Source organism: Sander vitreus, chromosome 3 (genome assembly GCF_031162955.1).
Source record: "Sander vitreus isolate 19-12246 chromosome 3, sanVit1, whole genome shotgun sequence".
NCBI classification, from domain to species: Eukaryota; Metazoa; Chordata; class Actinopteri; order Perciformes; family Percidae; genus Sander; species Sander vitreus.
Genome location: NC_135857.1, coordinates 32202984 through 32230537, shown reverse-complemented (window position 1 = coordinate 32230537; position 27554 = coordinate 32202984). Strand labels below are relative to the sequence as shown.

Sequence of the window (27554 nt, the reverse complement as noted above, 5' to 3'; positions counted from 1 at the left end):
AGCCACTCCCTCTGTTCGCTGATTGGACCGGTAAAGATTTGGCCGGAGAAAACCCAAGAATATACCGCAAACCCAGACGGAGTACTGAAGGAAAATGAAAATTGAGCGGAAGTATGTAGGAGGGCGGAGCCAGGCTAGGGCAACGCAGGGGATGTCACGCTATGGTGGCCAATCACATAACCGGCGATCAGACAAAATACACGTGTAATGTTGTGTTTCACGTGTAGTCACCACTCAGTTTCTGTAAAACCCACTGTAATGATTTGCCTCGCATTCTGGTGAGCAGTGTTGGGGAGTACAGGAATACATGTACCGGCGTTACGTATTCAGAATACAAATTATGAGTAACTGTATTCCGTTACAGTTACAATTTAAATAGTTGGTATTTAGAATACAGTCACATTGTTGAAATCAATGGATTACATGACGATACTTCTCTGTTTCACGAGTTTATTCACTCTTGCGACTCCATGCATTTCCCAGAAGCCCCAATATGAAAACGAAAAAATTAGCTATTTGCGTGATCACTGATAGAGGTAGAGATGGAGCCGGAACAACAGAGCCAGGGCAGGAATGCGTTTCTATCTTGGAAATTCAAACAGCATTTCACATTAAAGAAAGAGAAGGGAGAACGAAATATAACTGTGCACTGCAGTGCAACTTCTGCTTGCCAGCAACCAACTTCCTTTCAGCGTCCAAATTCCTCCACCTCCAACCTGAAGAAGCATCTTAAAGTAAGGTATTTCTAGCCAAGGGTAGTCGTCTGCTGTAGTTTTACTGGTCACCAGCCAGTTGGAACAGAAGACCACACCAGAATAGGCCTGTTTAGTAAGCTGTATGTGATGGCCGCATTCCTACTTATAAAATGCAATTCAAAGTGGAAGTAATCCATGTATTCAGAATACATTACTCAGATTGAGTAACGTAACGGAATACATTACAAATGACATTTTTGGGCATGTATTCTGTACTCTGTAACGGAATACGTTTTGAAAGTATCCTTCCCAACACTGCTTGTGAGTTATTGAAAGTAAATGCTTTTTTTTTATTTTTAGGTGTCGGTGCGGACAGACAATCACTCGTAGGCATAGGTGCCTCGACTGTACGCTGACCTGACGTACGGGGGGGTGCTCGGGCCTTCTCCGTGGGTGCTCTGGCCTAGAAGCACCCACAGAGAAGGCCCGAGCACCCACGTGCGTCAGTCAGCGTGCAGTTGGGGCAACATTTACATTGATTTGATAGTAGTCTCGCTTTGCCAGACCTTCCTCCACAGCGCTGCCGATGAGGGTCTGGCTAGTCCACACAGCGTTCTGGGATGGGAGAAAAAACGTGCTGTGGTTTATTGGCATTTCTTTAAACCAATCACAATTGTCTTGGGCGGCGCTAAGCGCCAGACGGAGCCATGGTGGACGGAGTCAAGTTGTAGAAACAGACACACAGTAGAAAAGTAAAATGAGTGGCTCTGAGGGTCGCAACTTCTCTGAGCATTTCCAGATGATGATGATGATGAGGATGTGGGGCCAGGAGTTGCTCTTTAATTTAAATGTAATGTCCTTTGTCATTATTCTTACTTTTAAAAACCTTTCCCTGTAAAATATGAAATAGTATCCAGGTTCCCGACCTCCTCTGATAAAAAAAAAAAAAAAAAAATGAAATAAGCCGAAAAGGGGAAAAAAATCTTTAGCAGTTGATTCATGTCCAGCTTGTGAACCATCCAGGGGTCATGATCCAAGCCGTTTGAGAGCCACTGACCCAGAGGACTGACCCTCGTAAAACAGAGATATCACCCATCACATGGAGGCTCGGGCTGCTTTGGAGGGTGACTGTCCTGCCTGCAGGAGCCACCTACAGAAGTAGGTCATCCTCAGGCTGTCCTGGTCCATTAGTGTCACTGCGGCCATGAGCAGCATATAGAATGGAGCAGGGGCCGTTCTCAGCTCTGATGTAGCGCCGCTACCAGCAGCTCTGTGATTGGTCAGTCTGAGTCCGGGCTCATTGACAGGAAGGAGCCACTTATGAAAGGACTGTTTTTATTTATTCTAAAGAGGGACTGAACAAACAGAAGTTGAGTCCCAAATGTAGCAGGTGATGTTTACTCAGGAGGCACAAAAACTCAATCACTGTTTTGTGTTCTGCATGTATGTGTGTGTGTGTGTGTGTGTGTGTGTGTGTGTGTGTGTGTGTGTGTGTATTCTCCCAGATCCAGTTTGTACATATCCAACAAACAACCCATTTCTATGTTATCTTACAAAGAGTGACAACAATATTTCCCATTAAAATACTGCAAATGTATGTTTTTTTTGTCATACACACAAAAATAAGCATTGTTAAAGACTTAAAGAGTTTGTTCATCCAAATTACAAAACAACATACTTTCTCCCCTGCTTTCAGTGATATAATGACGATTTTTGGTTTTATTTGAAAGTCTGTATCTGTTTTTGGAAACATCTTTCATTGTGAAACTACTCTGGACTGAAGAAAGTCCCTTCAACTGACAAAATTTCTGTATTCCAGTTTCAAAGCCGTGAACCAAAATTCAATTATCCTCCTTTGATCTGAGGTGCGGCAGATATTTCAGAGACAGATATCTCAAACAAGCAGGGCCATATAACAAGTCAGTTTGTTTTTGCTTTTTTTGTACTTGTACTGGCTGTCACCAGTTTTTGTTAGTGGGGTGAACTGACCCTTTAGGGTTATATTTGTGTCATGCTTTTTCTAAAAACAACCACTGGTTGCAGTTCTTACAGGGACGAAGGATACTCACTTCAATAAAGCACACAGAGAGGTGACAAACAGAGAGAGACAGGAAGAGAGACAGTGTGTCAGGGTGTGGCTGCTGTATGACTGTCACATGGCATCCTAAAAGTCCCTTTGAGCTAACATTACAGTAGTGCAACAGGATAGTGAACACACACGCACGCACACGCACACACACACACACACACACACACACACACACACACACACACACACACACACACACACACACACACACACTGTTCTCACCTGAAAGAATGACTCGTGAAAACGGATATTTACACATTGCAGACATCAGCAAAGAATAGAGGGTCATTTCTGAATAATATCGCCTGTGGTCAGAGTCATTGCAGACTGTAGAAAAAGTTACATAGATGTTCATAACTATAGAACTTGTATACCATTCGTGACCAGAAAATAGTGTCTAATACGGTACAAAATCGTGGGCCTCTATCCGGCACACAAAAAACACACGTTAGTCCCAACACTGGACAGTAGGATAAACATTTAGAGGGAGAAGAACGGCAACCAGTATTTCAGTATAAATACTGATACCACACTGTGAGAATACTCCACTACAAATAAACGTTCTTCATCTAAAACCTTACTTAAGTAAAAGTATGTAAGCATTCTCAGCTAAAAATACTTAAAGTTTCAAAGTAAAAGTAGTTATTTTGCAGTAAAATGTTCCCTTGTCTGAGTTTTCCTATTAGATCTGATGTTTCTGGATTCATATTCCTGCTGTGTAATGATAAATGTGTATTCTGCATTTCCATTCATTACATTAAATCATTGAGGGGAGCACCAACACTGTGAATCCTAAACTTTCCTCTTCCTCATAGCTCCCCCATCTTGCTTTGACCCCCCCTTTCCATGACTGAAGAGACTTTCTTTTTATGATCACATTTTTATTATTATTTGAATACATACATATCATAGCTGCAGTAAAGAACATGATGCGATAACCACTAGTGTAAATGGTACTGACTTAAGCAGCATTGCTTCCATCCTTGTACATTGAGCCAGTATTACAACACTGGACGATGTTCCTATTGCTACTGACAACTAACTGAAATATAAATGGCCTATCACATCTTCGTTTGCTACATGTTTCTATCATTAAACACTTCTGTACATCTACTGTCCTGCATACTGTATGAAAAATAAAATGATGCGTGGAAATCAGAAGAGAGCAGCAGAAAAAAAGACTACACAAAGCAAATCCTGAAGAATCCGTCTGAGTGGTCAGTTGTACATGGTCATGTGGAGCCACTGGAACCAATCAGAGAACACAAAACATTTAGTTAAAACTCACCTGGTTCCAAAGGTATAATTTACAGGGGGATGTAAAAAATCAAAAATAATCAAAACCGGCCAGTTCAACCCACCCCAAAAACCTATTATAATTTACTTTACATTAATACAGAGATTTGCACCATAAATTGATGCAGAAAATGTCACCAGAATGCAGAAGATGAAAGTGACAATGTTTGACGCTCAAAATTTCAATTTTGCTCAAAAGTGGAGATCTCAAAACCCCCCCCCAATGTTGAACCCAAAGTTACGCCCTTGCCTGGTTTAATGATAAACCTTAATATATACACCACCGTTCAAAGGTTTGTATTGGGTCCAGTCAGATGTCTGAGAGGACTGCTCTTTGATCATTTTATGTTATGGAAAGTTTGGGCGTGTTGTGCGATCACGGAAGGCTTGTATCATGTGGACACGCCGACAGTTTTGTTGTCATTAGAATTCCTCACAGGGGCGACAGAAACTACCCACTGTAGCTTTAAATGCATTCATATTATAAAAGTAAAATATCACACCTGCTACTTCTACTGCTGTACTTCTTTTAATTCTCTTTTCTGAAGCACATTAAGAGGAAGGAGTCAGTGTTGTTGTTCAGATATAAATCCATGCTCATACCTGTGTGTAGTTCACAGTCACGCTTCCCATTCCCACCATGTCGTACGCTTGAAATTTGTCTGCAAGAGGACAAAAACAATGAACAATAAAGTTGACTTTGAATGATCTACATCTACATAGATATTGCTCTGCATTTCCTGCTTATTCCTCATTAAACATAGTCTATGCTGTTTTAGCCAATCTTTTCCCCACATCTCCTCACTCATCCTTTGTTTCTCCTCCTCCGTCCCCTCTTCACATCCAACTGTACATGTCAGCCTTGTCGTAGTAATTACGCGGGAGGATATGTTGGACTCAATTATTTTGGATAGCAAACATGTAAGTGTTTTAAACATGGTACTGTTTTTGTTTTTTTTTATCTGTAGCATCCAGCTCCAGATTAAAAATAGCATCCATTTCCCGAACACTGTAACCAGTGTTGGAAGAAGTATTCAGATGCTTTACATTAGTAAAAGTAGTACTAATACCACACTGTAAAAATACTCTGTTACAAGTAAAAGTCCTGCGTTGAAAAGTATGTAAGTATCGTCAGGAAAATGTACTTAAAGTATTAAAAGTAAAAGTACATTTTAGAACCTGGAAACAAAACAAAAGCATCGAAAGCGCCAAAAAACGCTTCAACAGCGTAAACAAAAAAAGCGCCAAAAACGATAAATTGTAAATGGTAAGTAAAGAAAAATACTCACATTTTGGAACCTGGGAACAAAAAAAGCATCGAAAGCGCCAAAAAAGCTTCAGCAGCATCAAAAAAAACGTCAAAAGCGACAAATTGTATATTGTAAGTGAAGAAATATTCTCCCATTTCAGAAAGTGGAAAGGATCCAAACAGTTGTGTTTAATGGTCTAATCATTTCAGATGGACTTGTAGGCCGTTCTATTATTATATATTGTTGGGTAGTTTCATTTATAATTAAACATCAGACGTTATAAACTTTGTGTGTTTTGTGCGCAACACTCTTAATTTGTAAAGTAACCAGTAACTAAAGCTGTCAGATAAATGTAGTGGAGTAAAAAGTACAATATTTCTCTCTGAAATGTAGCAGAGTAGAAGTACAGAGTGGCATGAGAAGAGAAGACGGTTACACTTTACTTGAAGGTATCTACATAAGAGTGACATGACACTGTCATGAATGCGTCATGAATGTTTATGACATTAAGTCATTAAGTTGGTTTTTGTCATGAGGGCTTAGGGCTAGGGTTCATGTGCTCATGACAGTGTCATGTCACTCTTATGTAGATACATTCAAGTAATAATGTAATGTATACTTTATTAATCCCGCAAGGGGAAATTACAATGTTTTCACTCTATTATTACACACATTACACACAGGCCTGAATTACACGCACATGCTCAGTACCTATACTGAGCACTGAATGGAGAGACGTCAGAGTGAGGGAGCTGGGGGTTCGGTGCCTTGCTCTAGAGCACCTTGGCAGTGCCCAGGAGGTGAACTGGCACCTCTCCAGCTACCAGTCCACCACCATGCTTTGGTCCGTATGGGGACTTGAACCAACAACGCTCCACTTCCCAACCAACTCCCTACTGACTGAGCTACTGCCACCCAAGTAAAGTGTCACCGAAAAGACTCAGTACAGTACTTGAGTAAATGTACTTGACAGTTACAGCTTTATTTACATTCCACCACTGACTGTAACAATGTGTCCCCCCCCTTACGGATCATGCTCTCCAGTTTCATCAGCAGGTACAGGAAGCCGGGGTAACTGATGGTCAAGTCGGGCTCCGTGTATCTCAGTCCAACCAGCTGCATTATCAACTCATCCACCATGATGCCTGGAGCAGAGAGACGGACAAACCCAGCTCACAATAAATCACTTCATTCTTTTCAGCCTGCCTCACATATCAAAACCCACATATCATATGTATGTATACAGGCAGCGTTGGAAGAACTATTCAGATCTTTGATTTACAGTAAGTGTAAGTAAGTGAGTAAATGTACTTAGTTACATTCCACCATTGAATGTAGATGTAGATGAACGTGCCAATTTAGGGGTTTAGCCACAAACAAATGAATGAAGGGATCTGTTGATACAGAGGCAACCACTAAATCGGAGTTATTCATGTTCTTAATAACACTTGACTTGATAAACCAAAAAAAACAATGATTCGTGATCTAATCATTTAATGATATATTTCGATAATTCTACAATTGAATGTACTCCGAGTAAATATAGGCCTGTAACAATTATTACACAATTGTTTTATTACAAAGTTTTTTTTAACACAATCAGCAGTTTTAACATTAGTGTTAACAGTGTTTACATTAGTTAAGGTCTTAAGGCGTATGACTGGTAATTATAGATTTGGTTTATATGTGCCAAATTGTAATTATATAAGTGATTATTGGTCGGACTACATATTTTTATTATTATTTCAATCGTTAGTTGTTGGCACTTGACCCTTAACGCGTTCATAGCAACCAATGAATGGGGGGTGTGGGGCGGGGGTGTTACAGTTGGAAAATATGTTTTATGATAGTAAAGAGGCGTGGTTTACGTCATAGGCTGTGTATTTGTGTTATTACATTATCTGGGTCACATGACAGTGATAGAACCCAAAGATGAATCCTGGAATTAGATTTTTAAAAGTCTACATATTTTTTGAATTTGACTAAAAGAGACAATTATATTGTTAATCGCAATTATTTCTGTAACAATTCATTGTACAGCAACATCTGGACTTGTTACAGCTCTAAATATAACAGGTTACTTCCTCCAATAGGAATGAGCTGCAGAGAAGTGGTGTTTGGGTTCCCCCTGCTGGTCAGATGAGTTTTCCTGACAGATGACTGTTGAACACCCGTGTGACCCATGAACACACAGACGCAGGCATGGTTTTAGTGTGAATGAATGATCTATTACTTCACGTGGCTGTGTGTGCTGAGTCCTACCTGCTGCCTTCAGAGCGGGGGCCACCTCTTGATACTCCAGGTGCTTTGTATTGTTCTTGTCGAACACCAGGAAGATATCCTGAGGAGAGATATAACATTAATTTACTGAATGCAGGAAAAACGGCATCTACACTGACAGCTTGTGCTTATTTTCTGACCGTTCTATGATGAAACAAAAGAGTATTCTACATATTTTTCAAATCAGCTTCACTTAAGGGATTTGTGACAATCTTCTGGATCTTTTTATCCAGTATGTTGAGTTAAAAAATGTTTTTGAAATGGCAGTACGGTCGTTGTGCAGTACTCTGTAAGAAATACACAGCATCAGAGCTAAAAAAGACAGCCAGAGTATTTAGGGAGTATTAGTAAAAGCTCGAGCTGGAACATCTAGACAGCTTCCATGTTGGTGTGCATGGTGTGTTTGGAACCTCACCGTCCACCTCTTGATCTTGTCCCACAGAATCTGGAACTCCTTCCAGGTCAGCTGAGCGCTGCCTTGGCTCTGAAGGAAACACCGAGGTCAAGGAATTGAACCGCACAAACACCGACAATCCTCAACAGTGACAACTCTGGGAGGCCGAGCCGATGACATGCAGAGTATAAGAATCCCCCAGATAAAACCAACACAGTTTAATAAGTAGGGCTGGGTATCGTTCACATTTATTTTTAAGATTGTTTTGTGGCATTTTAGGCCTTTATTAGATAGGACAGCTTTAGACATGAAAGGGGAGAGAGACATGTAGCAAAGCACCGCAGGTTGGAATTTAACCCTCGACCAATGCATCGAGGACTAAGCCTCTGTATGTGGGCGCACACTCTACCAGGTGAGCTACCCAGTCGTCCTCAAATTTATTTTTATAATGGTACTGTGTGGCTCTTTGTTCTCACTGTTGATGACTGATAACAGAGCCTGGATAGCTCAGTCGGTAGAGCATCAGACTTTTAATCTGAGGGTCCAGGGTTCAAGTCCCTGTTCAGGCGAGACTGGTTTTAAGTTTCCTAGAGCTGAAAAAAGAGCAGGAAGGTGTTTATTAACTGCTACAGAAGTTCTGACTACTCTGGACTGTGTACTGCAGATACAAAGTAAACTACATCCCAAGTCCAATAGATCAAGGGGATCAAACTAATTTTCACTAAGGGCCCAACATGTCGAGGTTTATTGAAAAAGTAAATATCTTTGACTTTATTACTGCATGTCACTTTTTTTCTACATTTTTGTAGCTTTTTTTCCAGTCATTTTTGTTGTTTTACAGACTTTTGTGGCTTTCTAAGACATTTTTGTCACTTTTTTAAATCTCTTTTTCTGAAATTTTTGACGCTTTTGGACGCATTTTTGTCGACATAAAGTCAGCAAAAAAAAGTTCCTTAGCCATCATAGAATTTAGCAAATCAAGCAAAAACAATGAAAATGTATTTTACAACAACCCGTTTCACAGCCTGAAAATGAAAAGTCTCCTGTTCTGTGGGAATTTATGAGTCTCAAAGTCGGCAAATCTACCAAATTCTGCTTTGAATGTCACGTAATTGCAGTACGAAAAACATTTCCCCGTGTTTTTGGTTAGGCGCACAACTAGGCGGGCCAAAATCTATTGTGAACCTAAATTGATATACAGGCCGGATCTAAATCTGCAAGGGGCCGGATTCGGCCTGCGGGCCTTGAGTTTGACACATGTGCAATAGAGTCACTATGTCCGAATATTACATATAATAATGGAAGTAACGCCATTGTCCTATAATATCAAAGAAAAAGAAAAAGAAAAAAGAAAACTCACAGATCATGGAAAACCAAAAATCATGGAAAACCAAAAATTTAGAAAGAAAAACATTATTTACAGAAGGATTGGTAAGTTTTCTTGGTACTAAAGATTCTTCTTTTGGAGAGTCAATCTTGCTGCAGCTGCATCAAGGAGTAAACCCTCTGTACCTGGGCGCGTGCTATACCAGGTGAGCTACCCAGGAACCCGTGTTCTTGTTACTGGTATTAGTGTAAAGTGTGCACCATTTAGTACTGTGTGTAATTAAACCTAAGTTTGAGCCACTGATTAATTTTCCTGCTGCTTTAAGCATGTAAAACCAGTCTCGCCTGAACAGGGACTTGAACCCTGGACCCTCAGATTAAAAGTCTGATGCTCTACCGACTGAGCTATCCAGGCTCTGCAGTCAGTAATCAACAGTGAGAACAAAGAACCACAGAGTACCATTATTCTTCAGCAGTCTACACCTCTACCATGGTAGAAAACTCTACCATGGTATCAATACTTCTAAATCATATTGAGCTGATCATGATCAATAAGACAACAGGTTTCGGTGCTGATCTTATTTTTCTTGCTCGTTCTTTATATATCTCTTCGTGGTTGGGTCATCTGTCTGCTAACACTGAAATGTGCAGGCACTGAGTGTGCTTGTTCAGATATCATAGACAGATAATGACAGACAGATATAATATACAGATAATATATATATATATATATATATATATATATATATATATATATATATATATATATATATATATAATTGTATTTTTCAAGGATACGTCCATGAGGATCACCAGGCTCTTGCAGTGCTCCAGAGCCAAGTACTTCTCACTGCCGGCCAACACTGAGCACAACAAGTCAGATCATCAGAGGACAAGTCACCATGCATACATTATATACAAGTATTATGTGAGAGGCTGAGACTCTTTCTATAGCTCTAAATACTGGTGGTTGTAGGCTGTGGCGGGGTCGGCAACTCCACCAGGCAATCAGTGCCATGAATAAGGATTTTGTTACGTTAACGACCCTCAAATGGCCTGTTTAAGTGGGCATTCACACCAAGAAAAGGGATCCGGCGATTTGCTGCAGGGTGGTGAGGCAGGGGGAGTGTCGATGAAACGGCCCATTTGTGTGACGTCCTGTTGTGTTCTTAAACCCCCCCAACGAAGCACAAGTAGACTTTATATTTCACAATTACTGTATTCCGTCATATCATTTATAGATTCCGACCTCACCTGAAGGCAGCTTATTTCACAAAGAGATGAGCGAAACACAGCGAGTGCTTTGTTGTTGCAGGAAACATTTAGCTATCACACAAACTCGTGGGCAGTTCAGTGCTTGTGTTTCGTTTTTTTACCCTCGTATTGTTTTAAAACTGTCTTGTGGCAGCAATAGAGGCAGTGATGTTTCCTGTTTCCTGTGCGGGACTCTCACACTGCCTCAAATCATAGCTCTAAACACACCGACAAGTCTGATCTCCGTTTACATGATTGGCCACCGCAGCGTGACATGGGGTTGCGTTTCAGCAACCCGTTGATGCCGCTGTCGCTGCTACGTCACCTGGACCGTTGGTCTGATTGGTTGAAGGACTATCCAGTTTCACCCAGAGGCATTTGAGTGGCGTCCGCTGGTGACGCCACTTTGGAAATGAGCTGTGAATGAACCTTCCCAGACCCACTCTCAGTTACAACTGAGAAGGGGTCTGGTGTCAACCAGGCTACTTCGCTGCTGCTTTATACACAGAAACAACATCAAGGTTGACGTGTAACTTGTGTCCCACAATCATTGAAGGAATCGCAACAATGTTCTGTTGAAAGAAACAAGACTAAATAAGTCTATTAGTCAGAGAGACGCCACTGACCTCCTCCCTGTATGATCTCGGTCAGCAGGTTGTAGAGGTGCACTGGTTTGCAAAGCCCTTTCTGATGATGACACAAAGCGGGAAACAGTCACAGCACAAGTCATAACAGTCAGCGTAACACACACAGAGACTCCTCTTCATACATCTACATTGAAAACATATAACTCCTTACAGCTCGTGGTTTAAACCAGAAACTGCACGTAACAGCAGCAGGAGGCTAGGGTTTAGCACAGCACAGCACGGCAGATATCTGAGCAAAGAAGATCCAGAACATACATTTTACATGAATGATTGTGATTGTCTGAACTGTGTGGGGGAACAAAAATCCACGTGGCACCTTTAAAGTTCAAACATATATCCAGATGTTAGTTGAGCCAGCTCTGCGTGCGAGTACACCTCACCTTGCAGTGCTTATTGAACAGTTGTTCGGTAGATTTAGACGAAGGAAGTGCAGCCTGGTGAGGAAATGAACGCTGCAGGAAGAAGACACAGAGACTTTACTTCCACAAACAAATGCCTACTGTACAACTTTTCAACCATAGTTTTTTGTTTAAAAAAAAAAAATGTTGCTTTGATAAACTAAATCAACCCTCTAAGTGTCAATATTTTTGCATATATCTGTTCCCTACGTGAGGTGCAAGGCACTGTTTTGTTCTTGACTGTTGGCTCTTGCCACACAGATTATCATCAGTTGCATTTAGACTCAAGATGAAAGTACTGTATTGTTGTGGCAACATTGGAGGGCACAGCATCATCTGACACTTTTTAAGAATTAATATATGTTTTTGTTTTCCAAGATCTTCCTTTCTCAATTTGCTATTTTTATTTTATGTTTTGCAGCTGCGAGTAGCTGTTATATTTTCTTTGTGTATTGCATTATGGGCTAATGGCGTTACTGCTATTAGTGCATTGCAAGCAGAGCCTGGATAGCTCAGTCGGTAGAGCATCAGACTTTTAATCTGAGGGTCCAGGGTTCAAGTCCCTGTTCAGGCGAGACTGGTTTTAAAATGCTAGAAGCAGCAACAGGAAAATCAATAAACAGCGAAAACTCAGGTTTAATTACACATAGTCTATATCCACGACATTCCACTTCCGGGATTGGTGCAGCTGGACATTCCGCCAGATATCTGTTGCCTTGTGCTTCCTTCATGCTGGCATTCTAAACTCCGGTGGATGTATGAGGACTATGGTTAACTGCTCCTCAGATCTCTGCAGGGTAAATCCAGACAGCTAGCTAGACTATCTGTCCAATCTGAGTTTTCTGTTGCACGACTAAAACAACTTTTGAACCTTTTGAACGTACACACGTTCCACCAAAACAAGTTCCTTCCCATGACTATTAAGCAGAGGCACCGTGGCTCCGCATGGTGCTTAGCCCAAGACGATTGTGATTGGTTTAAAGAACTGCCAATAAACCAGAGCACGTTTCTCTCCCATCCCGGAATGCTGCGTGGACTAGCCAGACCTTCCTCCGCAGCGCTGTGGAGGAGGGTCTGGCAATGCGAGACTAAATTACACACAATACTAAATGGTACACACTTCACAGTAATGGTCATAGTAAACTCCTTCTGCGTTTAGTAACAAGAAAATATAGGAATGCTTCTGTCAATTATGTTTTTCTTCTTAAAATGTAATAAAAACATTTCTCCCAGGATCTTTATATATAATTTTTTTGCAGTGAATTTTCTTTTATATTATGAGACAAAGGCATTACCATTATGTACGTAATATTTGTACATAGTGACTCCCATCGGATTTCTGATGTAGTTTACTTCATGACTGCAGTACAAAGTCCAGAGTAGTCAGAACTTCTGTATCAACTGATGAACATGTTCCTATTTTTTTTCAGCTCCAAGGCAACTTAAAACCAGTCTCGCCTGAACAGGGACTTGAACCCTGGACCCTCAGATTAAAAGTCTGATGCTCTACCGACTGAGCTATCCAGGCTCTGCTGTTCTAGTGAGAACACACTATGACTAAGCTATCAAAGCTGTACTAAGGCGTTGATGAATTTAGTTTGAGCCCAGTCTACTTCACCAGGAGAAGTGACTTCTTTAACTCGTCTCCTACCTCTATTATTGAAGAGTCTTGTGGCGATGGTTTGTTGGCTGGCCTGGAGAAAAACAACAACATGAAAACATATTAGAATCATAATATTTATAATCACAAAGCCTAAAGTCCTAACAGTCCTATCATCAACGATGAATCAGACTGTTCTTCTAAGACAGTAATGACTGCACTACATAACTGGTTGTTATTTTATGGATTATTATTAAGATATAAACAGGACAAGGGCCCGGTGAGGACCTGAGCACAAGCTTCACAAGCCTTCCCTCTTTGCTCAACAGCCTCGTCCTGCATCAGAAATGTACGCAGTCAAAGGTGCAGTAGGTAAGACTTATAAAACTTTCTGTCATATTTGCTGAAACTGACCCTATGTTCGAATAGAACTACATGAAACAGGTAATTAAAAAATTATAATCTGGCTCCTCTGGCACCACCTACAGCCTGTAGTGGGATTTGCAAAAATGAACATGTTGGCCTTCTGTTCTCTTCTGGCTAGGAGACTGGTACTGTTTAAATGGAAAGACCCTATTCCACAGACGCATAGCCACTGGATAAGGGAAGTCATGTGCCATCTTCAGTTGGAGAAAATTAGACATACAGTCAGAGGGTCTACTGGGAAATTTTAAAATATCTGGCAGCCCTTCTTGACTTCTGTTGAGGTAATGGAAGCAGACATTGGCAATGTAAAAAAAAAAAAAAAAAAAGTATCTTGTAAAATCTTTACTTTTACTTCATGCTATTTATTTTTCCTTACGGACATCTGGTTATGTATAGTGTCTTTATGTTCATGTCTGGTATTTGGGAGGGGGTGGTTATATGAGTTTCTCGTTTCTGTATAATGTGAAAACACATTTTTTCACATTATCTCTTCAGTCTCTTCAGCATGAATGTCCGGAAAAATAAGATTGTTAAAAAAAAATATATATAATAATAATAATTATACAGATAATTGTTTTAAACTCATCTCTAATGCAACAGTCACAGGAAATAATCTGCTAAAAATTCTTCCAAATTGATCGTTTTACACAAACTTCCTGCGGCTATGGCATTCACTATTTGGGTTAGATGTACAGTTTATCTGTACTGTTATTATTATTATGCAGTGAGTATGAAATATGAAATATCCATAAAATATGTCACTTAGTCATGGGTCGTCAGTGTATCCAATGATAGAAAAGAGGGCCCCCTTAATGAAAAAGGTGGTTTGAACTTTCTCGAGTTTCATATCCTCCTCCCCAATCTGCAGTGGTAAATATGATGCCACATCTTATTTTGTGTTCATCTCTCCTGACCTGCAGCTGTGTGCACTTACTTATGACACCAAGTTAGACATTTTTGAATACTGACTTAACTCTGTAATAAATCGGAAACTTCATTCAGTGATTCTTTTGAGCCCTCTGAGGTTTCTTTATCTCACCAGTGGATTTGGGAGGTTGTCTTTCTTGCCTTTTCACCTTTTTGCACTTGAAACACAGTTTAATGGTGCCTGCTGGGTATTTTTTTTTTTTACTTTCCAAACTGTCCGTCAACAGATTGATCCATGACTCACGTGGCAGCGTTGCCCTGCTCTGTCAGCACCCGCAGGAGGAACGCTCCCTGCTGATTGGGCTCGGCGGTTGAAGGGATGATGATGTAGCGACCGGGTGGAAGGGAGCCGCGGAGGACAACCTCCCGACGTGGGGAGTATTGGGGGCTGTAGAGGACCGGGTGGAGCACAGCCAAGTCCTCAGGCGACAGGTATTTATTGTTACGAGGGGCCTGGAGGGACAGCACACACTTATAATACACAGATATACAAACTACTGAGCCACAAAATGTCATTTTAATGACCAAACTTTGTTTCCTGCTGTTAAACTGATCTCATCTGAGCAGAGACTTGAGCCCTGGACCTTCAGATTCAAAGTCTCATGCTATCCCAGCTCTTATACCATCCTCCCACATGTTCACATCTCTGCAGCGGCAGAAGAAGTATTCAGATCTTTTACCCTAAGTAAAAGTACCAGTACAACAATGTGCAAAAACACTCCATTACAAGTACAATTCCTGCATTTAAAATCCTATTTGACTAAAAAGAACACAAGTACTACCGGCAAAAAAGTCTTTTTTTAGTAAAAGTAAGTAAAAAAAAGTAAAAGTACTCATGTCTCCGGTAACTGATGTGTGACTTTATTAGATCATGAGAATACTGATGCATCAGTGTGTAAGCAGTGTGTTGTAGCTGCTCGAGGTGGCGCCAGTTTTAAATACTTGGTTTACAGTTAGCTAGTTTAGTCCGGTGGTTCCCAACCTTGGGGTCGGGCCCCTCCAAAGGGTCACCAGATGAACCTGAGGGGTGTTTAACAGGAGTTGATGCATAGACTGTATAAGTGAAGCCAAAATATCTGGACCGCCCCTGGTGGCTGGCTGCAGTATAGGTCATAAACCCCGCCCCCTTCATGTGTCATTTAAGGTAGTCCTGATCATGTTGATGTTTGTGTTCATTTTTTCTGATAAGTTTTTTTTTTTTTTAGGTATTTGATGCTTTAAAACTGGGGTGAAACGTCATGATTGACAGCTGGGATTGACTCGCGATTGGTCGGGCCGGTGTATGGGCGGGACCTCGATACGGCGACTCCACCGCCCGATCACTACTGCGCAGACTCTGGCTCCAAAATTACAAGATGGAAGCAGCCGTATCTATCTATATTTTGGCTTCACTTTTGAACAGTGGGAGGAAGTGGGGACGCGTCGTCCATCTTTATACACAGTCTATAGTTGTGAGATGATTAATGGGTTAGTTTTTGGATTTTATTTGTTATAAAATAATAAAAAAAAACAAAGTGAGAAGTTTAGAGGAGAAATGTCTCATTAACATGATCCCCAACTACACATTGATTTAGTATTAGAGGTCAAAAGATTTGGAAAACGTTTATGTTTTTTATGTGTGTGTGTGTGTGTGTGTGTGTGTGTGTGTGTGTGTGTGTGTGTGTGTGTACCAGGTATATATGCAGGGCTATAGACAGGTCAACGCCCATACGTCTCTGGTATTTCTGCATCAGAGCCAAAACAAAGGAGCAGGTCTTCTGGTCCCTGTCCAACTCCGACAGGGTGAAGTAGAACTGAGGGTTCTGCCAGAAGAAACCTTGACACACACACACACACACACACACACACACACACACACACACACACACACACACACACACACACACACACACACAATTAGCCTTTAACCATAAACTGAAGTGAGTACACGAGTGAAGCGTTTCCCTCAGTCGTGTCAACAACCGGTCAGCACAAAAACTTCATCTACCTTTAAACTCACTGATTTCAAATTCATAAAACGCGCATTTCGGAGTTAATATGTTATAAAGACACGTAAGGCTCCACCTTCATGTGCAGTCATAAAATGACTCTCAGTCACACTAACACTTGTGCATTGGGCTGTGGTTCGATCAAATCCGATGTTAAAAAATCCTAAAGTTAAAGAAAAAGAACATTTCAACATAGTTAATTCCTTCTAATTCCCAGAGATCAACGTCACATCTGGAAAACACTTACCTAACTCCAGTATATCTACAAAGTATATTTATGTTATGTGAATAAAGTCTTAAACCTATCTTTTAGGACAAATGGTTCATTGAAATGGGTTAATTTGACCTTTTTAACTTAAGAGCAAACCTCCTGGATGCTCCTTCAGCACCTGTAACTTTCTACTTGGATGTTAAATAATGTTCAGTTCCAGAGATGGCTGCCATGTCTCAAGCTCCTCTTTCACCCGTCTACCACAAATATATATATATATATATATATATATATATATATATATATATATTTCATATATAAATAGTGCAGATATTTTCATTTCTGCACTATTTTATGTCTTAGATTCTCTTTTACTTGTGTGAGTTCTTTGTATATGTATTTAATGTTGGAGGGAGCCTTAGATCTAGGAATGTCATTGGCAACGACTGAAATTGTTGTTCACATGACAATAAATAACTTGAAATTTGAAACTAATGTTCCTGTGCCAAGTGATTTCCAAGAATGGGCTGCAAGTTGAGCTGGTGCATATTTTGTTAAAGTGGTGTGACTCAATAAGAGAAGATTTGCCTCAACATGAAGGTTATCAGACCACACATAAACGGACAGTGTTGCAGTGATGAAATACAATCTGGGTACTGTAAGACGTACAAATAAAGTTGTATCAACTTGATGTGTTGTCAACTAATCTTAACGCAAAATGGAAATGCAAATATTGGCGAGGGGTGTGTTTGAACAAAGAACAGCTACAACAAAATGACCTGCACTTTACTACTTCTATAGTAGCTTAAATCAAATATTTTAGTTTTGTATCATTTAAACAGACTGCTGATAAAAACATGTGCTGTAAATGTGCGAGGGTTAGTCAGGATGCTAATTTTCACTAGCGGCCCAAATTAAACATAACATTTATTCCAGGAAGACAGACAGACAGACACACAGACAGACAGACAGACAGACAGACAGACACGCAGACACACAGGAAGACAGACAGAAAGAAAGACAAATAAACAGATAGACAGACAGACAGACACGCAGACACACAGACAGACACATGACAGACAGACACACAGGAAGACAGACAGACACACAGGAAGACAGACAGACAGACACACAGGAAGACAGTCAGAAAGAAAGACAGATAAACAGATAGACAGACAGACAGACAGACACACAGACAGACACACAGACAGACACACAGACAGACACACACACAGACACACACACAGACAGACAGATAGACAGACAGACACACAGATAGACACACACAGACACACAGACAGACACACAGACAGACACACAGACAGACACACACACAGACACACACACAGACAGACAGACAAACAGACACAAAGACAAACAGACAGAAAGACACAGACAGAAAGACAGAGACAGACAGACAGCCAGACAGACACACACACACACACACACACACACACACACACACACACACACACACAGACAGATACACATACACACAGACAGATAGACAGACAGACACACAGATAGACACACACAGACAGACAGACAGATACATAGACGGACAGACACACAGACAGACAGACAGACAGACAGACACACACACAGACAGACACACACACAGACAGACAAACAGACACAAAGACAAACAGACAGAAAGACACAGACAGAAAGACAGAGACAGACAGACACACAGACAGACACACACACACACACACACACACACACACACAGACAGACAGACAGACAGACAGATACTCCTATTTTATACAGCTTAAGCTGCTGTTAAACTACCTTCCTGCAGATGTTTCACAACAAAAGCCTTACAGCGACTGGGAATTATTCCTCCTGAACATGGAGGAAAGCTTTTAATGTAAAGCAGCAGCAACAGCCAAAAAAACTATAGACATAATGGTCACCGGTACCGTAACCAACACAAGTTACCACACACAGAACAATAAAAACAGACTTTTTCATCGTGCATCGCTATGTGTCTTACCCCCATTGGCAGGACCTCCAGCTGAGATGCTCGGCACCCAGTTCCCATGATGCATTATGCAGCACCACGGCAGTCCGCTGGTCTCCGATTTGTCAGTCCGGTGACACACCTCCATCAAGTCAAAGTTCTGTCGGAAGTCTGACACCGACATCCTGACGGAGAGAGAGAGAGAAACTGGTGAGTCTGCTCAAATATACGGTGGCCCTGAGAGCTCAACACGCTGCAGTCAGAGAAAACACAGCGGAATACAGACACGTGCTGCAAGAGCATCACACGACAACGTCAACTGTTTCCTGGGGACACTAAAAAGTGATGCACACATGCTTGTTGTTGCCATGGTTTTTGGCTTATGATGTTATTGAAGTCGGCTATCCGTCAGTGATGTTGGAAAATGAGCCAAAATGTATTTTAACATAGTGATCGCATGATTCAGATATTATTGTCGATGCCTGCTGTTAACCTAGCCTTAGCCTTTAGCTTATTATTAGCCTGCCAATTCAAATAATCTAAAGATAGACACACAAATTAAGTGCGAAACAGCCAGGTGGATATGGGTTTTTCAATGGCTGATGCCGATATTTAGAGAGCAGGGCGGCCGATGGTCGATATATAATGAACATATCGTGTTGTTGTTTTTGGTATTATTAATTCATAATATTGACAAATGAGACACACAATTGCTGAACATAAGTGAACATTTATGAGTCGCAGCGTTAGCCTAGACCGGCGGGGGAAGGTGTGTAGCCACGATCACGGAACACAACTATCAGTTAATGTTTTACTGGTTGTGCGAGCCCTGTAAGCTAGTTTAGCTGGTTGAAGGCTTGATACCGTGATGTTGGCGTCTGCCTGCTTTTTTCCTTCTCTGACAAATGAGAATAAAAAGCATCCGTGCATGACAAAAATAATGGTTATGCCAACTTGTTTTCCCAGTTTCCTTGTTCTCCTTGTGGTTCTTGTTGTGGTTGAGACTCACATGTCGGAGTGTTTTGTTTCGTGTTTGCAGAAGGCGGGCAGTCAGAGTCTGAGTCAACAGTGATGTTCGTCACACAGAGAGACGTTCAGATGTCTAAACTCACCAGAACTCCCCGTCCTCCCGACTGACTCTTCCCAGTCTTTTCTGCTCCTCAAAGCTCACTGTGTTCCACTCTGGACTGCACAGAGAGAGACACAGACACACAAATAGTACCTCAACATTCTACTTGTACAATTGTACAGTACAGTATTTGAATAAATGTGCTTAGTTACTTTCCACCACTGCATATTTTAATGTATATATCTGATAAATGATCGATGCAAATGCAAGCACATAAAACATTTCAGGTAGTTGTAGAGGGCGCAATCCTATTAATCTTGTAAGTTGCCTTCTTCTATTCCTTTAACAGTTATGAAATACATTAAAACCCTGCGTGTACCAACCCTTTCATGTCACTCCAGGGCCCCTCCCACTCTGTGTTGCCCCAGGGGTTGAGGATTCGTACCAAATCCTCGGTGCCGTATGCCGTCTTCACCTGACAGAGGAGCAGAAAAACAGGCAGTAAGAAAAGGTGAGAACAGTGGGAAGAACAGGCCATATCAATGTTTACAAATCCTCCATTTAAATTTTAGTCTTGTTGATTTCAGTATTTGTAGCCTCAGTAAAAAGAGTTCCACTCCTCCCCTCTGAAGTTCATATTTGCATCTTTTATTGCAGCTTCACATTTACGTCCAAAATTCAGACAGTTGTGGTCCGGTCATGTGTTTATTGGCATTAAAGAAATGCCAATAAACCAGAGTTTTTCTCCCGTCCCGGAATGCTGTGTGGACTAGCCAGACCCTCCTCCGCAGCGCTGTGGAGGAAGGTCTGGCAAAGCGAGACTAGGGCAAGTCAAGCTGAATAACGATTTACCTTCTCTACTGCAGTCAGAGCGTAGGCATGTCTGAACCTGATCCCCAGTACATTCCCTTGCTCCAAAGGACCCTGGATGCAAAAAGAAAACATCCACCCCACAGTCAGGACAGAAGGAAAAGCCAGGACATGTTCTGCTTCAGTCAGTGTTTCTCAGCAGGTCCAGGGATTAGAAACTAGACATACCAAGTCGGTCAAGTTCCTCCACCTTTCATGCCATCGCTAACCTCCTCACCGTACCTGGGAGTTAGCACAGTTGATGAGCGCTCTTTTAGCCAGCAGGTAGCTGAGGAGGGCCGGCAGTTCTCTGATCGCGGAGATATTCAAAACCTCAGCCACGCCACCCGTCATATCGACCATTGCCTCATGAGGGAAACCCATGTTTAGAGCTCTATAGCCACCTTTCAGCCTGGGACGAAAGACACAGGGAGGACAAAAACATCAGACAGATTCCAGGTGGTGAACGGACACATAAACAACTGCACAAACAAGGTCTTATTGGGCATACAAAGGTTCTTGAGTGAAAATGAATTTGCTGAGAAAACATGACAGGTGAATAGATTAACAAATAAAGAGATTTTCCGTATTTAGCGATGAAAGGACTTCAGGATGTCACAGAGTTAACACTGCCCGGTTTGCTCTAAAGCCCCATCGAAGAGACCTGCTGAACATTTTATTTTTATGGTTCATTTTTGCAATTCTCACAAATAACTGCTTACGTTTAAATTGTGAAGCCTGGGAATTTCAGATGACTAATTAAGAGCAAATGCTGACAGACAGACAAGTTAGCCACCGTAACGTCTTGAGTCGGACAGCAAAGAAGCTAGACAGCACAGCTCGTTGATAACAGTGAAGACATCCAAATGTCTGAAGACATTTTCAAACACAGAGGCAGATTGAGGGAGATATGTAGCCTACAACAAAGTATTTCATTCAGCTGGACAGGTGAAAGGACTGCACAGAATGTAAGAACGGTTCCACAGACACGGCACATTTGCTGTTTTTCATGCAAAACATCTGTATGTGTGTTTCCATGTTTGTTATGTATGGTTAAGGGGATTTCTGGTGATACCTGGTATTGGATGAAGTAAAAAAAAAAAAGCTACTTAATACGGACTTTTTGAAAATGCGTATAACTTATGAAACATTGGTCAAAGGCAGACTGCATCTACAACGGACAACAATTGGGCAAAATGGCCGGCATCCTGACTATATTGCTTCCTCCTATAGTTTATTCAGAGGGCGTCATCGGCTCGTTACAAGTCGAATTATGTATCACCCATTTAAAGTATTTGCTTTTATAATTACCCTGAGAGGCTGGCAATGTTTTCCATTTCATAATGAAATGAATTTGTATATACGTCTTGTCTTTACATGTCTTGTGCTCCTGATCGCGGTGCCAGACAAAATGTCAAAAGGTACGCACACACACGCGCGCGCACACGCGCACACACACACACACACACACACACACACACTTGATTGACAGGGACTGACTTGGCATAGGCCTTCTCCAGCAGGGAGCTCCAGAACTCGCATTTTTCCGGGGAGTTGAGGTAGATCAGTTTGTTGTCCTGAGTCGGCAACAAGTCGTCTATCTTCACCTCCTCCCACTGACCGTACTGCCAGAACTGTAGAGAGAGTTATTTTGTCACAGTGCCAGTGGCCTGCATTTCAACAACTCCACAAACGTCATAAAAAGACATGTCAGTTTCAAACATTTCCCAAAATCTGAGATCATGCAGAAATGGTAATTTAGATGAAAGCAAAAATATTATCAACACACAAAAAAGAAAGAGAGAATCATTTTGTGTCACTGTCCTTGAAACGTGTGTATCACACTACTACACTACTTGACAATATTCTGCACTTTGCATATTTATTTATTACTTTGTGTCACTTCTTACTGTGCAATATGCCATTTGTATTCATCCGCACCATTCATTTGTCTTATTCTGATGTGTGAATTTTTTGGAGCTGCTGTAACGAGGGAATTTCCCCTGTAGGATTAATAAAGTCTAATAATAAACTGCAATTGAGCTTCGTGAGACTGAGAAATCAACCTTGAAAGCGTGTTAGGCAGCATTCTGATGTTTTACCCTGAAGACGAAGCATCCGTTGTATCCGTCTTGGAAGCTCTGTCCTGGAGGCATGACCTGCTTGAGCAGGGAGGGGTGCATGGAGAGAGACGCGATAGCAGAAAGCAACCAGCAGTCACCTGAGGACAGGAGGTCGGAGAAGTGGGTCAGGTTATCAGCAGAGGAGGGTGGTTCATCCCTTAAAGTCTGCATCTCAACACAGGTTGTCGCACACTGTTTATAAGCCCCGTTTGTCCTCCATATGCAGCCGCCTTTTGCCCAAAGATCTTTTGCTCTTTAGCAATCAGTTTCCCATAATCCATTGTGCACTGGCCGGTTGATTCAGGGTGCATGCAGTATGCCGTTTGTTCTTGTTAGCAGCCTGTACATTTAAACGCAGGGGTTTGCAATCTGTGATGTCACTGGACCTTTATATTGGTGGAGGAGCAGGTTCAACCTGGTCAACCAATAAGGCCAACAACAGGTAGGCTACTGCAACAAAATATAAAATATCCTGTTCTGGAGTGCGTTCAGCCCCGACAAAAAGGAAAAAAACATTTATTTAAACAAAAACAGTGGTGCGTTGACCACCCTGCTGTGTGTATTACCACGAGTTTACATACAGACGGTATAGAGCAGGGGTCTTCAATGTTTTTTAAGCCAAGGACCTCCTAACTGAAAGAAAGTATACTGTATAAAATGTGGTTGCATATTAAAGTGGGCCTACAATTACGTGTAGGGTGGCCTAAAGCCTTTATACATACTTTTTTAGTGCATAGAATACTAAGCTTTTAAAATAGCCTTATAATTGTTGGCATGATTTTATAAATCATGTTTTCATTTTAAAACATACATGTGGCACAGTAAATCCTCGTGATGAACTGTATCTGTAGATGGCTACCTTAGTGAGCACCTTACCTATAGGCCAGTAAGCCTATCCTCAGTGGGGATTTATATTTGCTAATAAAATGTTGGATTCATTGAAATGACTTTCAAAAATTAGTCTGAGGACCCCCTAGGGCTCCCATACCCCCTGTTGAAGATCCCAGGTATAGGAGGATATGTGGTATCACTTCTGACACACCCAACAAACAAGAGAAAACACACCTCAAAACCTGTTGCCCACCGTTTCACACCTTTCCAAGAAAACATGTTGTTCAACCCGAAACGGGTCACATGCCCTTTTCACAAATAAGAGGAACGTTTTATTTTTGATTCAATGGTGGGTTGCAGTTTTACAGCGCTTCTTCAACGTAAAATAAAGCCAGACTAGAGAGCCTCTTGCTGAGCTCCAAGGCTGCAACACAACAAGCGCCTGACTGCATGTTAAATTTGGAACCCATGATCAGATTTGAAACCAAATCCTCCAAACGATTCCAAATGATTCCAATAAAGAAACGATTCTACTGGAATCGTAATTTTTGAAACAATTAAAAGTAGGAATCAGTTCTCGATGCCCAACCCTACTTTACTGTAATGCAGCCTTTGAAACCAGGAAAAAAACCAACACTTGTCATGTCACGATATTAGGATATCCAAAATGTAAGACGATATCTAGCCTCATAATATTGATATATTGTCCAGCCCTAGACAAAAACAAACAAAAAAGTCCAGGCGAAAGCTCTGATCAAAAATGTAGTGGAGGCTCAACTCACCTGACCTCAGGCCTAATCTATATGACAAAATACCAACGTTGATTTGTTAAACTTCACAGTTAATGCTTTTTACTCAACTGTCTTGTGGGCAACGAGTCCCTTGTGCCCTGTGGACGCATCATGTCTGAACATACTGTATTGTGTAACACTGCAGCAGCAGCAGCAGCAGCAGCTGTCGACTTACTGAGTTTTCCCTGGCGGAGGTCCAGGCGCGTAGCTCCATCCACTATGAACTGAGGGGACGGACATATCTCCTGGAAACAGCAGGGAGTAGGAAGGTTGACCAACAGGAAGAGGAGGAGCAAGAGGAAACGAAAGAGAAGGAATGAGAGAGAGGATCGAGAGGAAAACAGTCAAATTATGATAAATAAAACGTGTCTGAACAGCACCACCAAAGGGAGCGGCAGCTAATTAAGATCAGCTATCAGAGCAATGTGGCATAAACTTGGCAAGTTGTATCTGTTTCATCTTCAAACTTGTTTGAAGGAGTACTCAGGACGTGTGCCAGACTGCCAGTAGGCTACATTCATTTAAAATTAAACAGCAGTTGGTGCTAAGTGGAGCGTCTGTCACAAGGTGATTGGTTATGTCGGTGGCTTTGATTCTTAATTTCCAACGAAGCACATCGGGGTTCCGTGTCAGTTAAACTTTTTATCTCCAATCGTATCTGTATTTCTGAGAAGTGGCGCTGTCCTGAGTTGAAAGATAGCCTTCTTTACGGCTTTATTATCGAGTTAATAGGCGTGTGTGTTAGAGGATGGATACCCGAACCGAGCCCGTCGGGACCAGATGGTACCCTACGGGGCCGTCCATGTTCAGACAGATATTTAGAAATGATGTTCGGGTCAGGCTCGGTCACATCCAATCCTTTACTCAAGTAAAAGTACTAATACCGCACTGTAAAAGTACTCCACTACAGGTTAAAGTCCTGCATTCAAAACCTTACTTAAAAGTGCTCGCCCCTCCCTCTTCCTCATCCCGTTCCCTTCCACGCACCCCCAAATCCTTCTTGTCGGTTACTGGCTGGAACGCTGGAACACTGTTTGTTATGTTTCGTGGTGCAGGTTGCCGCAGTTTTTTTTTGTTTTTTTTTACTTAATTCCATTCCCACCACTGGTCAGAGACACTGTTACGTTGCATTATACTGTGCTGTACAGCATTCTTGTTGTTTTGTTTACCCCCAGTACATTAAGTTACACAGCAAAACCTACTCATCGAACTTTTTACATTATATTGCACAGTCTGGATACTAATACTGTAAAACATTTTTGTTGGAGCCATAATAAGTCTATTGGTATTTCTTCATTTCATTGTAAAAACAAACAAGATGATTTGTATTTACTTTTTATTTATTTATTTCATTTCTAAATTGTTAAATTCAATTTTGGACTTTAAATCTGAAGAATTAACTTCAAATAATTCCTAGGGTTAGGGTTAATACGGTAACTTCCGCTCCTCCTCCTAATTAGGTCACCTTTGCAGGTATAAGGAGGTGCTGGGTGACAGCTTGGGGAGTTCTTTTGTTTGAGTACGAGAGGTGGACAGAAAACAGCTTAGTGACCGTAGCGCATTGGCGATTTTAGACCCTTTTTAGGGGGGCTCAAAGGTTTAACACTTTTGCAAGGCACTGTATCCGAGACACATTCTCATTAGGGGCTAATGGCCCCCCTAAAGGTCTGATCCTAGAACTGCCTCTGCCGTAGCGTACACAGTGTGATCGTTTGGTAGTAAACCTTTAAGTTTCTGTTGAAAGTCAACCACGGAGCATTTTTTTTTTTTGACGTAATAAATCTTGCATTATTTGAACGAAACGTAAGGATCTCCACGAGTGCTTATTTACCATTCGAGTCGCAATCCTCCTCAAAAAGGCGACTAAGGAAAATAAGATGAGTGAAGGAGTCGCCACAACAATTTCACTGCTCTTACCAGAATAAACAATAACAGTGGATAGTTCATTGGCCTAAAAGCTGCCAAAACTGCCAATTGCCTTCTACAATGCACCAAGTGTAACCTTAATGACTTTGATTGTGCCACCACTACAGAGAGGAGTAGCTTTAATCTCATGTAGAGATGCCTGTTTGATATGTCACATATTTACTCAACAAAGTACTTACACCACCGGGGTTTTATCTTATCCAGACTGTTAGAAGACAATATACATTTAAGCCTACCGACTCAAGTACTGTAGGCTACTGCTTATAGAAGTAACCTAGTAAGTATCATGAAAGGGAAATACTCAGTAAAGTACAAGTACCGCGAAATGATGCTTTATGTACAGTACTTGAGGTAATGTACTAAGTTACTTTCCACCACGGTCTAACTGTACTCAGTGGTGGAAGAAGTATTCAGATCCTTAAGTAAAGGTAGAAATACCACACAGTGGAAATACTCCAAGTAAAAGTCCTGCATTCAAAATGTTACTTAAGTAAAAGTACAGACATAATATCAGGTAAATTAAATTAGAAGTACTCATTATGCATAGTGGCTCCTTTCAATGTGTTTTATTATTATTTTTTATTATTATATATTATATTATTCTGTTTTTTATCTCCAACGAATACACGTAAGAGCATTTAATTTATTCTGTTCTTCTTCAATATAGAGACAATTTTAGATACTTTGTACACTACTGGGTGGCACCTAGCCTACTGCGTCATATAATATAAATGCTGTTTCAATATCAATGCATCAGCATGTCTATCAGTTACACGCAAATAAGTAGGCCTAGGTAGAGGTAATGTACCTGTAGGCTACATTTTGTTACCTAAAACTTTTAGTCTACTTTTAATGCACCACAGCAGAGGATTTAGTTTACATCTTTTCTTTACCTTTGGTCGTTTCCACATGACCCCGGACTGCATCTCCAGCTGTCCCAGAGGGAAGTGACTGTCCACGAAGAGTCCGTCCCGGCCGGTCGTGTGGACGACCCCACTCTCCGCAGGCTTTCCCCGGGTCATGAGGTCCGCCAGCCAGCGGCGGGACTGAGAGCCGAACAGCTCGTCGGAGCAGACCGAGTCCACATCGTCCTCCGGCGGAGGGAGGGAGACTTCAGACGAAACACTCCGCGACTTTCTCATGTTAGACATCTGTTACGTGCTCTACTCAACACTCTGAACTGAGTGAGCTTCCGACTTCTACTTTAAGAAGACAACAAAT

At 41.4% G+C, this 27554-nt stretch overlaps 1 protein-coding gene and 4 non-coding genes across 5 annotated transcripts; 2 read left to right on the top strand and 3 right to left on the bottom strand.

The window, feature by feature from the left end:
• Positions 1–3644: 3644 nt before the first annotated feature.
• On the bottom strand, positions 3645–27545 carry LOC144515859 (calpain-9). The gene is made up of 20 exons (XM_078247027.1): positions 27227–27545; positions 24583–24652; positions 22765–22883; positions 22163–22296; positions 20906–21074; positions 20666–20737; positions 20197–20288; positions 19857–19931; positions 18778–18929; positions 16253–16398; positions 14827–15035; positions 13281–13323; positions 11612–11683; positions 11211–11271; positions 10129–10193; positions 8026–8094; positions 7593–7671; positions 6359–6475; positions 4684–4742; positions 3645–4029 (listed from the first exon to the last, which is right to left on the bottom strand). Exons 1-20 carry the CDS (start codon positions 27482–27484, stop codon positions 4003–4005), a joined length of 2088 nt encoding a protein of 695 aa, XP_078103153.1. The 5' UTR covers positions 27485–27545; the 3' UTR covers positions 3645–4002.
• Positions 8501–8573, top strand: trnak-uuu (transfer RNA lysine (anticodon UUU)). Its single transcript has one exon. It is a non-coding gene; the product is annotated as a tRNA-Lys (tRNA).
• trnak-uuu (transfer RNA lysine (anticodon UUU)) lies at positions 9673–9745 on the bottom strand. Its single transcript has one exon. It is a non-coding gene; the product is annotated as a tRNA-Lys (tRNA).
• trnak-uuu (transfer RNA lysine (anticodon UUU)) lies at positions 12131–12203 on the top strand. Its single transcript has one exon. It is a non-coding gene; the product is annotated as a tRNA-Lys (tRNA).
• trnak-uuu (transfer RNA lysine (anticodon UUU)) lies at positions 13085–13157 on the bottom strand. The gene has a single exon. It is a non-coding gene; the product is annotated as a tRNA-Lys (tRNA).
• Positions 27546–27554: the final 9 nt, after the last annotated feature.